This window comes from Anas acuta, chromosome 15 (genome assembly GCF_963932015.1).
Source record: "Anas acuta chromosome 15, bAnaAcu1.1, whole genome shotgun sequence".
NCBI classification, from domain to species: domain Eukaryota; kingdom Metazoa; phylum Chordata; class Aves; order Anseriformes; family Anatidae; genus Anas; species Anas acuta.
In genome coordinates this window covers 5847884-5866643 of record NC_088993.1, presented here as the reverse complement: position 1 = coordinate 5866643, position 18760 = coordinate 5847884, and the positions used below count along the sequence as shown (strand labels likewise).

The 18760-nt window shown below is 46.3% G+C and overlaps 1 protein-coding gene across 1 annotated transcript; it reads left to right on the top strand.

Annotated features, from left to right (window-relative positions):
- Positions 1–5885: 5885 nt before the first annotated feature.
- On the top strand, positions 5886–18532 carry CCNF (cyclin F). The gene is made up of 17 exons (XM_068698788.1): positions 5886–6148; positions 7717–7871; positions 8298–8404; positions 9316–9383; positions 10170–10363; positions 10715–10768; positions 11305–11409; positions 12000–12077; positions 12495–12646; positions 13172–13336; positions 14004–14127; positions 14471–14651; positions 15102–15189; positions 15552–15651; positions 15954–16084; positions 16257–16426; positions 16796–18532. Exons 1-17 carry the CDS (start codon positions 6136–6138, stop codon positions 17257–17259), a joined length of 2349 nt encoding a protein of 782 aa, XP_068554889.1. The 5' UTR covers positions 5886–6135; the 3' UTR covers positions 17260–18532.
- The last annotated feature ends 228 nt before the right edge of the window (positions 18533–18760 follow it).

Below are 18760 nucleotides of genomic sequence, written 5' to 3'. Positions count from 1 at the left end.
GGGCTCTGGGCTGACCCGCCTGTGTCTCCCCCTCTTGCACCTCCTCTCATGCCTCAAGCCCTGGCGTTGCCCCTGGCTTTGCAAAGTCTGGGAAACGTCTGTTTTATGGCTTTCCTCTCTATAGCTCCTGCCCTCCAGAATCGCTGTCGTTTATCTCCCTGCATCATCAACTCTCCACCCCTTTCAAATTCAATTGAAAGCACATTTTCTCCCTTGCCTGTGGTTCTTAAATTATATACTCAGCTCACTTCAAAATATCAATTCAGAAACTTGGCGAGGTGATTATTAATAACAGCTCTGTTCTCCTCTGGAGGAGAAATAATACTAGAAATATGTGAAATGTGTACACAGTTGTCATTCTCATTCTCCTCTTTTGCCAAACGCTATGTTCTTTACAGGAAATAAAAACAACCCTACACCCAGTATTAAGTGGCTGAGACCGTGTAATCAGCGAGGCACCACGCAGGATGAGGGCTGTATTCCTTCACATGTCCTGAAGCTCGGGGTGTTCACCACCCTCTGCGATGAATTAGTGCTTGGCAGTACGTAGCTCAGCAGCACGTATAGGGCTAGACCTCAACAAGCTGCATACGCAGCAATCTGGAGCCCAGCTGGGCATGTGTGGTCTCTTCATTCACTTGTGTACACGATAGATATAAATATGCTTAATTAGTCATGGCAAATTGTGCTTCAGCTGTATGGTTTTTATCCCCGGGGTTCCCATGGAAGGTGGGCCAGGGCTCCCCAGGGACCCAGTGCTGGCAGCGCTGAGCTGCGGTCTGGCCTGCAAGCTGGGCTGGAAACTGCTTAGGTACATTTTTTTATTTCCTTTCCTCTTTTTTCTTTGTTTAAGTGTGCTTATTAACATGCAGCAGAGTAGTGAAGGCTGTTCCATGGCCCATAACACCACAGCATGTGCGGAGAAGCTCTGGGGTCTGACCCAAAATAAACCCGTGTGTGTGTATGTGTGTGTGTGTAAAAAAATCTATGAGTGTCCAGGCACTTTTAACTCCAGGTAAGCTCTGGGAGAGGAGAGGTCCTGGCCTCCCCACTGGTGTTCAGAGACTCGCAGGATGATGTGCCAGCACAGACCAAAGCTCCGGCCCGGCACTTCAGCCCCCAGGCGCCGCGCGTTGCAAGCATCTGTGCCAAGTACCTCAAAATTACTTTTTTTTTTTTTTAATAAAAAGATGTAAATTGAATATTTCATATCAGCAAGAGCGTCCAGAGGACAAAGCCTGGTCACAGCAAGAGCCTTTGGCTCTGCGACGACAGGCAGCACTCGGCTGGCAGATGGAGCCCCGCTCCCTGCCCGTGTTGTGCAAGCACTCCTGCCGCTACTGCTGATCGGCACCGGGCGCTCCCCTCCCACACAAATACGTTTTTAAAGAAGTGGTGCCCGTCCATTATTCATAACACTCCTCTTTCAGCTCCCTAGCATGGCACTGGGGCCATACCACATGTCCCCTGCAGCTTCGGGGCAGATGGTGGAGGGCACCAGCAGCCACGCAGGATGGTCACCAGCACACCAAATGCTGGGAACCACAGTCCCCTGCTCAGGAAAATGAAGCCCATCACAGGCTCCTTTTGCCATGTCACTTGTTAGAAGCTACGTTCACTGTTCCTCCGGACAGACCCCAGTTTTGATTATCACTGTGTTAACCTGCTTCATGCAAACGGCCGTGTTTGTGTTCATTTATTAGCACTGAGTAGCATTTTCTCGTGGAAGGCTATGAGGTTATACACAGCAGTACTAAGCCCGAAGATGTGTGAAACAAAGACGTTCTGCTCCTAAAATACTAGTGCACTCCTCGGGTTAGGACCGCACTGAGGTGTCCTCAGATTTGGAAAGACAAGCCAACAGCTGAAGGTCTCATGTCCCATAGTATGGGTTTGATGCCACCTCGTGGTAGTTTTATGTCCTGGTTTGAAAGGGGAGGTTTTCACTCTGAGGATGTTTCTCAAGTGTGTTCCCTATGAAAGAGAAATACAGTTTGGAGAAAGGATGATTACAGGCATCCTGCTCTGTCCTTGCCCTTCATTGCAGATTTGCTGCACTGTCACCCAACTGAATTGTTAACAAATGTTAGTACAAACTAAAAATATTCTCCAATCCAGGACTTCAAATTAAACTCACTACTATCATGCTGAAATTACATAAAGTACAAGGAAGTGGGCATTAGAGGATACACTGAGATACCCTGACTTAAAACTTTAGCCACTGTTGTCTCACCTAAGGGCCTCAGATGAACACTTCCACCCAATTTGCAGCTAGATTTGGAAAAGCTTGCGTGGGGAGCAACTTCCATCTCCAGCCCAGCAGTCATTATATGGTGTTACAGGTGTAATAAAGAGCTGAGTTACATCACCCTCTTAAAAGCAGGACAAGAGAATTTGAAAGGCTGCTACCACTATTTCAAGTGAGGATTGGCTCTTTCAAGAGAAAATTGGTTCCTCTATCCTCTCGGTAATTTAGTCCTACTACAGCAGAGGATGATATTTGCCAGGAGAATTCATAGAGCATTTCAGCCTTTCATGCAGTAAATGGCCTGTGGTTGCTTCTGTTTGCCCTTTGAACTGTGGAAAAGACACTCTTTTGCAACTGACCGAATGCATTCTTCAGATGTTATAACATAAAACTGTCACATTTATCGAGTGAGTGATCATGGTCTATGTAAAAATCGTAGCAAAATGACTCCTGGGTGCCCACTTCTTTCCTAGCCTCAGGCATCCTCAGATTTGAAATGGCACCACATCAGCCCCTGCAGAAATGCTAGATCCTGAAGGCAGTAGAGCTGTGATGCTGCTGCAGCAGAGCTAATTACTCTTAGGTTTCCAGTTTGCTAATTAGCTTCCTTGTAAACTGTAATACCACAGGCATTTCATTTTTGGCTCCAGAACTATCTTGGACAGTGCCTGTCTTGGGGGAAGAACTTCTGCAAACCTTGGCACTCCACTGTGCAGTGTACACAAGTGCTGTTTTAGTGTAAAGCTTAATGAAATTATGTTGGCAATGGCATGCAACACAACCTTTAGTATTCAGTTGCTTGTCTGCAACAAGATGAACACATTCTGGATGTCTAAATTAAGTGGCTTGTTAATTTGTTCTTCAGATGGGATGCTGCACTCGTTGTTATCATTTTGTGATAAGACCTATTTCACTGAAACTCTTCATCTCTGCTCTCTCCTTGAAATCTGCGTATATGAATCTAATCACAGTCCATGTAAACATTATGGTGAAAAAATATACTAGCTCTAAAAAGACTTTCACAATTGACCATCTGAAGAGGCTTAAAAGGCTGAAATTCCTGAGAAAGGGGACACTGATGAGCAGCAGCAATACATGTATATCCTCTTAATCCACAAATGGATTTTAAAAAATGCAAGTTGATATATGCCTTATTAACAGGTATATTTCAGCAAACTTACAGACGATACTTTAAATGTCATGGGAACTTAAAGACTAATACAGGAAAACCAAATCTAACAAGAGATTCTATGCGTGAAGGAAACCAAGAGGACAGACATTTCTGACGAGCCTGTTTGTTCTGCCCAGAAAAGCGATGGGGCCGCCACTGTGGTGGCAGGACTCCTCGACTGCCTCCTGCTCGATCTGCCACAGGCAAACTCCCCAGCGCCTGCAGGAGAAAGGGCTCTTGATGGGCTGTAGGCATCCAAGAGAGTCTCTTCCTCTGTAAGAAAATTGTCTCCTAGACTAACAGACCATGCCTTGGAAATAAAGATGTTTTGCCAAGGGAACATATTTGCTGGCCATGCACATAATGCTCAGATGCCATGGTCTCAGACCCTTGAATCACTTCATGAGAGGAGTCAACACCTTGGCTGAAGCACAAGCAAGCATGGCAACATCTGTTGCCCCCAGAAGAACCACCTCACATCTTTGTTGAGCTTTATTTAAATCACAACAATTGAGGCAAATAAAAGGCTTTCACTGTGTTTAGCTTCACTTCCACAGCCAACAGATGTGAAGGGAAGAAAGACATTCTGCTGTTCAGTGGAGACACGGCAAACAAGGGAAATCCAGCTCAGGCAACAGTGATTAAAACACACATGAATCAGCCTTCCTCTCTTTGGGGAAAGACTCATATCTGTGTCATGCCTTGCTGAGAAGTACAGGAGTGTGAGAGAGGTGCATTCAGCCTTGTCCCCCTCCCATCCCAACCTGGTCCCTCTCCCATCCCAACCTGCCGGCTCCAGGCAGGGCTTGCAGACACCACAGGGTTTCAAAGCTCTTGCCAGATGGCCATGTTTAAGCAACACGAATCCCACTGCACACTGGTCTGCCTCTGATCTTGTATGTCAGGGATAAAGCCATCTGGATGTTCTGCCATCGGATTCCAGAGAGGACAAACCAGGACAAAGTTCACCACTGCTGAAAATCTAAACCATAATTATCACTTTCACAGAAAAGACAGAATATTGCTCTGAGTAATGTATCTTATTAGAAGTCCTTTGTCTTTGTAAACCCGCTATAAACCCTCTGAAGATAGCCACAGAGAGACTCTCACATTAATTTCCCTTGACTTTGTGTCAGGCCCACACAAGGTCGGCATAGTTGTTCCAGTAACTGAGCAATGCCTTTCCAGTAATAAGCACTGGGAGAACGGTATCTTCTGGCTTTTGGCAAGCAGCATCCCTTTAGCTGCAGCTGCTTTGGGGCCAGCTCACCAGTTCGGGTGTCAGAGCACTGCTGCCATGCCCTGCCCCAAACCTTTCCTGCATCTACAGTCACAGACTTTGGGTTCCTGCCACCGCATTGCCAGCTCCCAGCTCTGTGTGCCTGCCTGGGTTTCTGCTGTAAGCTGCCCCCTTCCCCGTGCCTTCCTCTGCTGCTCCAGTTTCGGGGAGGGATGAGATCTACCTGAGGGCACTCTGCCCCATGACTCACGGAGCATCTCCCGGTGGTATTTTAGCTTTCTACGCGATTATTCATGTTTTGTTTGCTGGCTCAACTTATTTTTAGTTGACAGAAACAGCTGTGAGGGGGAGAAGAAATAAGGAACAAAAGCTGACAGCGTGATTAACTCTTTCACTCAAAACACTTCCCAGCTAAAAGGAGCTAAATATTTAATGAGAACTCGATGCCACTTTGCCATGCCCCAGGACCGTGAGGCAGCTTTGTGGATGGAGGTGGTGGATGTGCACGGGGGGAAGCCTTCCACAGCAGCTCCTGCGTTCAGGGCTGTATTCACACCCGTGGTCACTGCACAGCTCTGGGGTGGGCACGAGGGGCTCTGTCCCAGCACAGCGGCGTGGAGCCCCCCGAAATACGGCACGGAGCCGCCTCAGCTGGGCTCCCCCAGCACCAAGCTGGAGCACTGGAGATACCTCAGAGCCCCCCAAAACCCCTCCCGTGGGAGCATCCAGAATGTGTTGTGTGATTAAATAAGCTCCTAAAACCTCGGGGTGTTATTAAATAAAACTCAGAGACACTCTAACAAATAGGACAGTTTATTGAAGCTCTGCTGGGCCGTGCGGGCCCCGCCTGGCACCGCCTGAGGGGAGCGGGCGCGCAGGCCGCGCCGGTTGCCATGGCAACGCCCGCCCCGCACACGGGGGGGGGGGCGGGGGGGGGGCGGGGGTCCCTGCTCTCCGCACGCATGCGCCGCAGCCGCCGTGCCCGCGAGGTGCTCGAACCGCCAACTGCCCCGATTCGAATTCGCATCCTCGACGCCCAATCGCGGCCCGCGGGGCGGGCCCGGCCCCGCCCCCCCGCGCCCCGCCGGCCAATCAGGAGGCCCGCTGGGTTTAAAAAAAAAAGTGCGCGCGGCCGGCAGGCGTCGCTCAGCGGAGCCGGGCCGGCGGCGGAAAGGGGCGGGGCTTCCGCCAGCACCACCCCCAGGGTGGGCGGGGCCTGAGGGGAGGGGGCGGGGCTTGGGGGCGGGGCCGGCCGCGCGCTCCTTCCCTGACCCTCGCTGAGCGCCGAGGGGGCGTGGCCAGGCCCCGGGGCCGGAGCGGGCAGCGCGAAGCCCCGCCCCTTTACGGCTTAGCCCCGCCCCCTCACCGCTAAGCCCCGCCCCCTGCTCGGTGAGGCCCCGCCCCCTCGGCGCCGTCCCCTCAGAAGCGCTCCGGGCGCCGCCGCCGCCGCCGGTCGGTCCCCGGGGAGGCTCCGCGATGAAGGCGGGCGGTGAGTGCGGGCCGCGCCGCCACGGCACCCCCACACGCAGCCCCCCGCGGCCCCTCGGATCCCGGGGGATTCAAACCGGGGCGGGGACGGGGCCTCGGTGGGGGAGGCCGGGGGGGGACCGGCGGGGAGGCTCCCGGAGGCGGCCGGGCCCCGGCGGCGCTGGGAGGGCTCGGGCTGGGCTGGGCTGGGCTCCCCCCGGGGCCTGTGGAGCCGGGGGGCGGTGCGGGGGTCCCGTCCGGTCCCTTCCCGGTGTGTGTGGGGGGAGCCGCTGGGCCCCGGGGCTGTCCGGGTGCGGGGTTTTGCAGAGGAGCGGGTCGAGGGGAAGGGAAAAGGGAGAGAACAACCCCTAAAAATCCCCCGTGCTCCCCCTCTATCCGTCTCTCTCACCGTGGGGAGAGGCAGGGAGCGGTACCGAGGGCCCAGCTGCTGCCTTCGGCCCCCACAGATCAGGCAGGGCGGTTCGGGGTGTTACCGTGCTGCTCGCACCTACACCCAAATATCTCCACATGAGAAATGAGCCGGTGAGAATAGGGCCGGCAGCACCGTGTTGGGGTCTCCAGCAGAGCCAGGGAGTCTCCTAGGAAGCTTCTTTAGGAAGAAAACTAAATAAATCTCCCAGCTATAACCTCTTTTTGTGTGAGGCTTGAACCAGATTTGAAAAGTTCAACCAAGAAGCCCTCTGTGGCCAAAACAAAGACCTTCAGGTGTCCCTCTAATTCATGGGGCTGAGGCTTTCACTTCAGAATTTAGTTTTAGAGCCCCTCATCTGTGAAGGAAACGTTCAGCCGCCTTCAGTCTCAGCAGTGGCCTCTGTTGCCCGTGCCTCTGCCTGCCCTGAGTCCGGGTGGCAGCCCAGCACTGTGCTCTCAGTAGTAGACGGAGAAAGGTTTGGGTTTCCTGTCCTCAGAGAGCAATACGCTGTGCTCCCCTTGGGTTCGCCCCTCTCGGCAGTGAGGGTGAACTCTGAACGAGCAACAGAAGTAGCCAGCGCCCTGGTCTGTGAGCTCTACAAAACGGTGAAGACTTCAGAGAAAGGTTTCCTGGTTCTTAGGGCTCTTCTCAGAGTGCCCATGGCAGCAACTGGCTGCCCAGGAAGGTGGGCTTCTGGCGTCAGCAGGTTTAGTGGGTCTTAACTTCCTAATCGAGCCGGTCACGTTTCAAGGTCTGTTATCAATTGAGGAGGAAAAGTTGGGAGGTGGGGGAGGTAAATGGAGTTGTAGTGGTGACAGTTTAACTAAACAGGCAAACGGTGGAGTTAGGGCGCAGGAGGCTTCTCCTGGGTGAGGAGTGTTTGAGCTGAATGGCACGAGCCATCCTTCCTCAGCATCTCAGCTTAACTGACTAAACTGAACTAAAAAAAATTGAACCAGTCGCTTCTTCGTAGCTAAGCCTTACAGCGTTCTGTGACATTCTCAATCTCTACAGTTACTGTTTGAAGAAGTATTATATGCTGCAGTCAATAGGTACTTGATCAGATGCGTGTTTATGTGTGCATGTACGCTGTAAGTGCCTTTTTTTCTTGTGCTATTCCATCTCTAACTGAGGTGTTCTGTGGCTTTGTTTCCCAGTGATTCACTGTAGGTGCTCCAGGTGTTTTTCTTTCCCTTCAAAGCGGAGGATAAGAAAACGGCCCCGCGTCCTGACGTTGCTAAGCCTGCCCGAGGACGTTCTGTTTCATGTTCTGAAAGGCCTTCCTGCTGAGGACATCCTCTCGGTCAGAGCTGTGAGTCTGCAAGTGCTTCTCCTCTGTCACATGCAATGGCTTATTTCTGCCATTAGGAGCCAGGACTGCATACAGGAAAGTCTGTGTCCAAGTAAACCTGAAGGAAGGCAAAAAATACATGCAGTAGCTGGGTATTTGGTAACCTAGTAACTTTATTTCTTGGTACTCAAGCTTCAAAATTGTAGCAGTGATATTTGTTTGATTTGTGCAACTTTTCTGTGGAAATTGTCTTGCCAACTCACTGGGACTGAACAAGTTGATTTGGTTTAGCATCTTTTGCCTTAGTGATGGTTAGACAGGAAGAGAGTTACGATGAAGTTGTGATTAATTAGTTACCTATATAAAATCAGATCACAAAGAACTATTTCTCCTTTGGTCACTTTACTTTAACAATTATTATTTTACACTTCTTCCCCAACCCTGCAGGTGCACTCACATCTTAAATACCTTGTGGATAATCATGCTAGTGTTTGGGCATGTGCAAGTTTTGAAGATGTATGGCCTTCTCCAAAAAACCTGAAAGTGTTTGAAAGGTAAGTTCTAAGAATCAATATTCCCCTGAAGTTGTAGAGGAGGATGTTTCAAGCTAGATACGCAGCTCTAATCAATCTTCACTGCAAGTGAGAAATCTGACTACCCTTTTTTTTAGAAGTCTTTCCATAGGGTGATGAAGAATTATTGATTTCAAGTGTAAGCTGCAAATAATTGCATACACTGAAGTTATTTCTCTCCAAGGGCATTAGTATTGCATGTTAGAACACGACACATTAACTGAAACGTTACAGGTGCTTCCATAGGAACGTGCAAGTGAGATCATAGGATCAAGAGCATAACTGTATTTCTGGGTCCTGGTTGTTTTGGTCACTTCTTGTGCAACCCACTGTATTAAAAAGCAGATAAACTTCAGTGTTAAAACAAGTGCAGTTTAAATGGGTAATTTATAAAATTAAAAAAGGAAGCACCATAAAAAGGAAGGAGAGTGTCTTACTCATCTGATTTGAAGGCGATGAATCAATATAAATGTCATGCTAATTGTTCTGCTTCTGGTTATTGCCTCTGCTCTGATGCATGTATCATCTTCTTTCTGAAGAAGATTTGTCTGAAAATTGGTCTGGAAGGGAGGAGCACAAGGGCTTGAGGCATGTCCTTGATGGCGCAAGTACTGAAGCGTATTATTGCAATCTTGTATTGGGGATGTTGCTTGGGATTGGGAAACTGTTCCTGTGAATTGTCAAATTATCCTGGGCATGGACATATGAAAGGGTTGCAGCAAGAAAAGCCACAGCATAATTTGCCTTTAAGTTACGTAGTGAAAACACGTATGTTGGTGGCTGGTGAACAGCAGATTCACAGCTTGGCCTCCACTGAAGTAACTTGTCTGATGATGTGGGCCTGAAAACACCTACTGACTTCAACCTGAGGTATCTTCTGTGTTCCCATTCAGGGCTGCTGAAAGGGGTAACTTTGAAGCTGCTGTGAAGCTGGGAATAGCATACCTGTACAATGAAGGCTGTAAGTGTGGGAGCTTGTGCTTGGGTCCTTGGGGAAGATGGCATAATGGAAAGAAATAAAGACGAACTGATGGCTTGTAGCTGCAGATCAGACTAATCCCCTCATAATTTTCACTGTCGACTTGCAAAGCTATTTCTCCAGTGCCTTGAGCACTGATTTTTTTTGTACCCAGGTTCTAGAGCAGTGATGTTCAGAGCCAGTTTGCTTTCTTAAGCATGTGGTTAGGTCTCCTGTGTCATCATGCCTCTTCAGTTTTATCTTTCAGTACAACTTAAGAACTGGGCACTAAACTGCCAGTTGTTCAGTGCCGTGGTGTATGGTGCACGGGGCTTTTAAAGCGACAAAATGAGTCTGTGCAAAGTCTACGAATTCATGTTTAGAAGTCATCTTTTGTAAACTCCTGGTCAAACTTGGCTACTTAACTAGTCTGGTTGTAACAAAAGGGACTGATGGCTGGCAGGAGGAACCTCCTTGCTGAGGGTGCTAGCAAGGCAGGTAACTTGCACACTAATTCGTTTGTGCAGTGACAGGAATTAACATTGCTTTGAGTGTTGGTATTTGTAGAATGCCTCCTGGGCTTAGGGCTTTATGTTCCTACAGACTAATTATAATAAGATTTGTCTTCTCTTGCCATCTCCCTGATCTTTAAAGCTTTAAGGGGAAAATACAATCCAATCTTTTCCTGGTGGTATCTTATTTTCTCTCTCAGCCTGACTAAATGCCAAAACCATGTTGTGAATAAACTCTGAACTCTTTCCCTTTTTTTTTTTATTGTTGTTTGTTTAGTGTCCATCTCTGATGAAGGTCGTGCAGAAGTGAATGGATTAAAGGCGTCTCATTTCTTCAGTCTGGCAGAGCGTTTGAATGTGTCTGCAGCCCCGTTTATCTGGCTTTTTATTCGTCCTCCCTGGTCCTTGAGTGGAAGCTGTTGTAAAGCTGTGGTGTTTGAGAGTCTTAAAGCAGAGTGTCAGTTGGAGAAGGTAAGACTGCCTTCTGCCCTTGACTTTAAGACAGGCTGGTAGCTGCACCTACTTCTTTTGGAAAAATTGTTTTCATTTCCCCAAGGAGCTCCTATGCTCTTGCTGTTTAAGTGTCTGTGGATCAATCATCTTAATGAATCTGCTGCCAAAGTACGCAGTATATCATGAGTACCAGAGGCCTTGTGCTGTGTCTTCTGAGAGATTCAGTACTGTCTCAAAGATGACAAAACATTGAGAAAAGTAGGCAGGAAGAATGAAAGGCAAACAACTTTACTCTGGAATTAATAGCAAAAAGTTGCTATTGTTCCTTGTTTATCTTTAGCAGTACTTTATCTTGATGCTTTTTTTCAGGCTCAGAAAGGATCTATTCTCTACTGCTTGGCTAAGGTCTTGAGTCTCTTTGAGGTGAGCGGTGTTTCTGATTTGATATGTTTGAGGATTCTGAAAATGACTTTTATTGATGCTAATGCTGTGTTTGCCTCGAGTGAAGAAGAGAAAAGTCATCCAAATGTTCTTATCTTCCTCAAGTGGCGTAACAATTTCTGCTCTCATGGGCTTAACCCAATAATTGTTTAAAGGAACATTATAAACTTAGTTTATCCAATTTTAGAAACAATTAAATTAATTTTAGCACGATCATGGGCTTGCTGTGTGGTCGGGTCTTACAGGAAGCCTTCCATTCATAATGAGCATCAAACACATAAAAATGGCCTTCAGTAGTGAACGAGGTAGAACGATTTTGTCTGGCTGAGGAAAACCACTGCTTCCTGAGATGGAATCTTTAAATGCTGAGTGGATGTTGGAACAGCCCTCATAATCTGGAGTGGACTCACAAGTTGTTGATTCTGCTCTCCAGTTCTTAGTACAGAGCCATTCTGTAGCTTCTGAAGTATTGGGATCTGTCTGGACAGCATAAATACAGTCACGCCTTTCCTTCTTAGGATGAAGAAAAAAGGAAAGAGTCCCTTGAAATGTTTGAAGAATCTTCAAAGCAGGGTTGTTTAAACAGCTCCTACCTCCTTTGGGAAAGTAACAGAAAGGTTGCTGTAAGTAATTTTGTTTCTCAAAAAACATTTTCACTGTAGTGTCTGAACCTTTGTCCTGTGCAAGGAGCATATGGAGAAAGACATCACTTTCTCAAATCTTACCTTCTTCATAACCAAGAATAGTAAGGACATTCACAAATGAGCTCTGGTGTCTGTCTTGGTGTTTAAAGTAAATGAGTCTACAAGTAGTTGTAAAAGCTGTTAGCAGTTCTTTCATAGTGAGCCTACTAAAGGCATGGAGACTGCTGGCTGCTGGCCAGTGATCAGGTTGCTCACTTGGGAAAAGGAGTGGGGAGACAGCCTGTGTTGTCATTTAAAAAAAAAAAAAAAAAAAAAACAACTGCCAAAACTAGTATGTTGGAATCTCCTGTAACCCGTCTCATTTCCTGCAAGACCCTGGGCAAGAGCTGAAGAAAGTTTCTCTTAAAAACAGTGTTGTTGTCATGGTGAGAAACAGAACAGGCAGGTTGCTGAAATAATAGAGGTACCTGCGGGTACTGTTTTTTTTCTCTGGATATTAGTACTTCAGTCCTTCTGTTTGTTCTGTAAAGGTAATGGTTTTTGAAATGTGTTTACATTCTCCTCTACAGATGTCAGATCCCGGCAGGTACCTCCAAAGTCTCAGGAAGCTACGGGACTATGCAGCAAAGGGCTGCTGGGAAGCACAGGTAAGATAACTTATTTTTTTTTCAACCCCCACACCAGAAAGCTATCTTCATTTGGTCTTATCTATGCGCTGTCACTATAGGCTTAGACTTCTCCCGTCAGAAGCAGGGTCAAAATTGCTGAATAATATCTATATGTGTGTGTATATATACTCTGCAAATCACCCTCCTTTGGAAAATCCTGCACTTCTCCTTGGTACAATCCAAGGGTTAAGCTTGTGATAGACATAAAAGCCTGCCCCTGAATTACGTGTGCAGTGTTGGGTATTTTAGGCAGACTAACAACTACTAATTATCTAGCAGTTCTCTCAAGTAGTTTCTCTTGTTCCCTCTTCTCTACAGGAAAATTACAGGACCATTCTAAGCTGCTTTATTTTGCATTTGGTAAAAACCCTTTCTTTTGTGTTTTCTCTACTACAGATAGCTTTAGCCAAAGCTTGTGGGAATGGAAACCAGCTAGGATTAGAGCCAAAATCTTCCAGTGAAATGGTGTCTCAGATCTTTCAAGCCTCCCTTCCTATCAGCAAGCAAAGTATCTTCACTGTGCAGAAAAGAATAAATGAAACAATGAGGTAAAAACTCAGATCCAGGAGTCAGGCCACACAGCAAAAAATTATTTCCCTTTACATCTGTAGAGGGGAAGCACACCTAGAATGAGGTCTGTTGGAAGATGAAATCTTTAGCTTTACTCCTCTGCAGGTCATTATGTGCCATCAGGTGCAAGCTAGTGCTTCAGCAGTGTGAATACTCTGCACTCCGGTGCCTGGGCACGCTCCCTGGCCTTCTGTTTAGGGGATGGAGGAAGCATCTTGGGGCAGGCTGGGGGTAGGTGGGAACGCCTTGTGCACAGTGTGGAGTTGTGTAACCACAGCCGTGCCCTCTCATGCGAGTGGAGCAGTAGTTGTCTCACAATTCAGGTTGGGTACCAGGAAAAGGCTCTTCACCGAGAGGGTGGTCAGGCACTTCAACAGGGCTGTGGTCTCGTCTTTGAACTTTTAATTGGAGGAGGAATTCAGAAAACTAGGGAAAGGGAGGGTGTTTGGGACTGATTTGAATGGCTTCTAACTGGGTGGGATGTGTCTGTCTCTGCCATCTAGGTATATCCTGATTGATTGGCTGGTGGAAGTGGCTACCATGAAAGACTTCTCTTGCCTGTGCCTGCACATGACAGTGGGATGTGTGGATCGCTATTTGAAGCTGCGACCTGTACCTCGATCTCGACTCCAACTTCTGGGAATAGCCTGCATGGTTATTTGCACACGGTAGGGTTTCTGACTCATGCTGAGAGGTGGTTACTGTGATCATTCAAATTCATTTGTGCAGCTCAAGCTTTTTTCCCCATGCTAATAATAGTACTGGAAAGAATCTTTGGCTTCCCTCTACAATGACTGCTGCTTGAACTGAATTCAAATACAAACAGTCCCAGCCTCTGCAAATGAGGCACAGAATATTCCTTGAACATGTTTTTTAATATGAAAACAACTCCATAGTGGTGGATAAGCCTAAATGCATTCCATCAATAACTGAAATCTTTCACACTCTCATCAGCATGAGTAACCCTGTAAGGAACAACTGCAGCAGTGCTGTTACCTAGTTCAGTCTGTTATGCTCAGATGAACAGAAGGGTGCGGTGGATAATTATTCTTCTCTGTTAATTACCTCAATATCTTGTATCTTAACCTAAGAAAGGTTTTATAAATGAAGAATTAGCAATGTCCTGATAGGTGGTTTGAGCTAAAAGGTGAAATAAATGAAGAATTGCTATTTATTCTTTCCCAATCAGTGCTTGACTCTATAAGGTACTTATTAAAGTTTAACTCCTTGGCCTTCTTGAATGCATTTATTGGCCACAGAAAGAAACAAATAGTGCATAAGTGCACAAGCTCACTCTCTTCTGGGGTTAACTGTTAGTATTCTTTGATATTGCAGTTTCATCAGCAAAGAGATCTTGACAATACGGGAAGCTGTGTGGCTAACGGACAACACATACAAATATGAAGACCTTGTGAGGATGATGGGCGAGATCATTTCTGCCCTGGAGGGAAAGATAAGGGTGAGTTTGGAAAGTGGAGGGAATATTTTGCCTGTAGGGCTCTTGTAATTAGTGCTTCTTATCTAAGACATTATTGTTTTATGCAGATGTTCTTTATTAGCTATGGAGGCCATGCATGTTTAAGAGCATGCAGCTGCAAAGCTCTCTCTCTTTCTGTAGAGATTAATACTTAGGTCTCTTGAGACAAGTTGAAGACACTTTTCTGCTGGAGAATATTTCAATGTTAGTGTAGTATTTAAAAAAGGAAAGAAAACACGAATGAAAATGATGTCTTCTGGAAACAACTGTTCTAAATACTTGGTGTTTGTCTTATATTGCCAACCTCTGTTATCCTTTGTATTAGATACCTACTATTGTGGACTACAAAGAAGTACTGTCAAACATAGTCTCACTGGAGAGAAGAACTCTGCACCTTTACAGCTTCATTTGCGAACTGTCACTCTTAAACACAAGCCTTTTTGTGTATTCCCCAGCTCGCCTGGCTGCTGCGGCACTGCTGCTGGCTAAGATACTACACGGTCAAGGTAAGGAAAGCCCATTCGGAGCAGATTGTAATATGTCAGTCTGCCTTTCCCTTTTAGGGTGCCTTTCGTTTGTTTACTTGGAGTTTAACCAAGATGTCCCAGTCACTTTGGGGGGGCTGGGTGGAGAAGAGAACCAGGTGTAAAATTTGAAAAATTAAGAGCTGAGTTCAGTCTATTTGACTTCTTAATAGCTCTGATGAACAAGAGTATTAGCATCAGCCAATGCAAGTCCAGTGTTTAAACAAGTCTGAAGATTTCTGCCATTGTCTACGATGTAGGATTATATTTAGGTATATCTTAAGTTCTTCACGTAAATCTATCCTTGAAGCTAATTCTTAACTTAAACTGTGTAGAGGCAGAAGCTCATGGCAATTGTTATCGCTTGATCTTTATCCCATAAAGATATCTGATTATAGAGCATGAAATGGTAATACCTGTTCTCTTCTCTAGCACATCCCTGGACCAGCCAGTTGTCTGAGTGCACTGGCTTCTCTCTTGAAGACCTGTTGCCCTGTGTGCTAAGCCTCCACCAAAAATGGTAAGACTTCTGGAACTCTTTTGGGAGGAAACACGAGTGTGTGTATTCCAGCTCTTGCAGCCATGCTGCATCCATAGGCAGCCCTTCCCCGTGAAGGAATTGGCTTTGGGAAACTGCCTCGCTCCCTCTACCATGAGGCACTGAAGTCTAGGGGCTGCTTCACTGACAGTTACTCTGTTTGTCCTGGTAGTGGCCCCGGGTTACAAAGACCTGGTGCTCCTCAAGTTAGTTCCCTGGTGAAATGCCAACTTCTTTAGCGCAGAGCTAAGGTGGGCAGAGGGAATGCACATAAACTGCTAGGTTTTGCTCTCACTGTTTCATGTAATTCATTCTAAGACTAGGACTTCAATCTGTCTTTGCAGTTTCCATGATGAGGTCCCAAAGGATTATAGGCAGGTGTCCTTAACTGCTGTGAAACAACGATTTGAAGATGAGCGTTATGAAGAAATAGGCAAAGAAAAGGTGGGTTAGCTCTTTGTTTCGTTTGCTGAAGCTGGAGACCCAGAGCAAAGCTACCATGTGGCAGGATGTACAAAACTTCACATAAGGGGAAGTGGGTTTTAACTTCAGGTTTTTGGAAGCAAGAACAACTAGGTAAAGTTGTGGCTTTTAAACTTCCCCTGCTGGGATTGTAACTGTAGGGTTGAGAACATGTAGGAAGAACTCACCAGGATAGCTTACTTCTAGAAAAATAAGGATAAAATAGCTGTCTCCTGGCAGAGGGAATCACTTGATCTAATTCTTACTGACCCTTTATTTTTCAGATGATGAGTTACAGCCAGCTTTGCTCAGTGTTGGGTGTGAAACAGGAGGACCCGGAGCCCAGTCCTTTGCACACGAATGTGGTGGAAATTGAGACTTTCCTTAGCTCTCCCTCTGGAAAAAGAACTAAAAGGCTAGTATAAGTCATTGCTTTAAATGTCTCTGAAGACTAACATGAGCCTTTCCTCCTCTTTCCTCCTCTCTGGTATCCTGAGGTTCTATTCTTAGATAAGATCATTTTTTCTGTAATCGCCTTAATTGGCATACCTATTAAGAGCTGGAAAAGTAGATCTCTTTTTTTACAGGAGGAGGGAAGACAGCATTCAGGATGACAGAGGCAGCTTTGTGACTACGCCTACAGCTGAACTGTCCACCCAGGAAGAAAGCCTTCTAGACAACTTCCTGGACTGGAGTTTAGATTCCTGCTCAGGTTATGAAGGTGATCAGGAAAGCGAAGGCGAGAGAGATGGAGATGGTGAGGCTTTTATTCTCCTTATAAAAAGTAGACAAGAATTAAAACTCGCTTGTTATCTTTGCTTAAAACTGTTCCTCAGGCACCAGGAGCCTGAACTTTCAGCAGAAGGTCAGCTGGAAGAACTCTTTCCCCCTTCCCCCAGTGATGATAACTGTTAAACTGTTTTAGGAATATACAGAAGAAAAGGAACATACTGCTTCAGAACATAATGAGGGATTTTGGTAGTGGCTTAGCATTTCAAGACAGTATTTTCAGATACAACAGTAGGCAGTTTATATTTGTATGTTTTTTTTTCTGCTTGACTGTGCTGAATGCCTGCTTGGTGATGCCCAACTCATAACCAACCTTTCCCTTTTATCACCCTTGCAGTGACAGGTCCCAGTGGAATCTTGGATGTGACGGTGGTGTATGTGGACCCAGCGGAGCACTGCTGTCAGGACTCCAGCGATGAAGACAACCTCTCTGCAGAGTGGTCCGAGCATGCGGCACCGCAGAGGAAAGCCAAGACAGCAGATGACACTCACAGAGTTTCAACATATCTTGCCCCAAGAAACCCTAACCGGGAAGGGAGCTCGGGCTACTCTTCCATCAATGGTGCTAGTCCTACATCTTCTGTAGAAGGCAGCTGTGGAGTACCTCTCAAACCTACCTCAGCACTGTCTCTTGGCAGCGCCATGAACAAGGAGCCATGCCTGCCTCGTTACTTGGAATCATGTTTACAGTCAGTCTGTGCTAGGTCTAGTGATGGCAAGTGTGACAGAAGGCAAGTCAAACGAAAAAACGTAGCGGAACACAGTGAAGAAAGGGTGAACTTGGGCTTCTTAAGCCTCTGACTTCACGCTTTTTACTTCTCTAGGTTTCCTGGAAACAGTATTTCTGTCATAGTCGTACAGGGATGATAGTGAATAATTGACAATACCTCCAAAAAGAGCCCTTCCCCTCAACTTTGCCTATCATGATCTGCAAGCCTGTCTTTTAATTCTGTAGCTCACTTCTGGGCTGTTTCCTTCCTTGATATCTGTCTTTTTTTAAGTATCCCCTATTGTCTGGTCCTGTGCAAATTAAGATCCTTTTCCACTGATGAAATGTTATAGCTTGTCATACCTCACCAGTTAATTCTTGGTGATAGGAAACTTGTCATGTCCCTTGCTTCACTGTGAGGCCTGGCACTATAAAAGAAAGGAATTTATTTTTGGTTGCCAAGTTACTAGATGTAACACTATGCTTGAATTCTTCCATTTGAAAAACCTTTTTGAGGTTGTGCTGCCTTTTTCTTCCAGCCAGGTACTATATCAAGTCAGCTGGTGCTTCCCTTGTCTGTGTGTGTGTATATACTCTTTGCTGCACTGATCTAAGGTTTTTATGGATACAATCAAGAGGTAAATGAAGGCTCACAGCAGGTCTGAGCTTTTATTTTTTTAACCTACCTCTCACATGGTTTTAAGCCCTATTTGCCTCAGGCCTTAGTTGCCATATGTTCCCTCACCTGAAAAATCCTCCTCCTGTGCCTTATGCTTCACTGCCCAATGCTACAGTAATGTGATCTCCGTGAACTGTTAGTCTATGCTGGAACTGTGTGGTTAAGCTGCCACCTCCAGCCAGTGGCAAAACTTCATTTCCTGTCTTGCACAGTCTTCCTTGCTATTTCTATTAACGTGTCCTGAAATAAAGCACAAATCACTTGAACACTAGAAACAGGCATCAAGGTAGTAATGGCAAACATTCTGTCGTACAGAAAGCCTTAACTTAATTTTTATTGTAACTGGATCCTAATTCACAAAGGCAGCATCTACTTCTCTTACAAAAAACATTATCTTCTGTGCTGTATCCGTAGTGATGCTGACCCCAGCCTAGCCAACCCTGGTTAAAGCTCTGTCAGCCTGTGAATGTTGGGAAAACAGCCTTCTTTTTAAAAACATGGTGAGCATTCAAATACCAAGGTATAAGACTTCCAGGAGATGTCAATGAACTTAACACTGGAACTGGACTCCATGATTCTTCCTTTGTTTAGAATTTACTGTGGCAGATGGCAACAGTTCAGATACACACAATGTAGTGACTTTTTTTATAAAACTTTTTTTTTGTATAAATAGATGGCTCCTTGTGTTACTTCTGTGGATGGTATCCCGTTTGCCTACTGCACTGAGCTGGGGCTTGGCGAGTTAAGGTACTGCTTTTAGGGATGAAGTCAGGGTTTAGCTCTGAGCCAAGTTGTTAGGATTGAGTTCCAAGAGGGACAGCCTGTAGGCTATTTACATGAACAGCATGAGCAGTTGGGAGAGCATCCTGCAAACTGCCATTACACGGCAAAAAAAAAAAAAATTAGATGGGGCT

Bases quoted from the DNA above. Each gene is read 5' to 3' on its own strand.
- CCNF (XM_068698788.1), top strand. The intron at 14,128-14,470 runs GTGAGTTTGGAA...CCTTTGTATTAG, and splicing joins CCCTGGAGGGAAAGATAAGG to ATACCTACTATTGTGGACTA. The intron at 16,085-16,256 runs GCTAGTATAAGT...CTTTTTTTACAG, and splicing joins TCTGGAAAAAGAACTAAAAG to GAGGAGGGAAGACAGCATTC.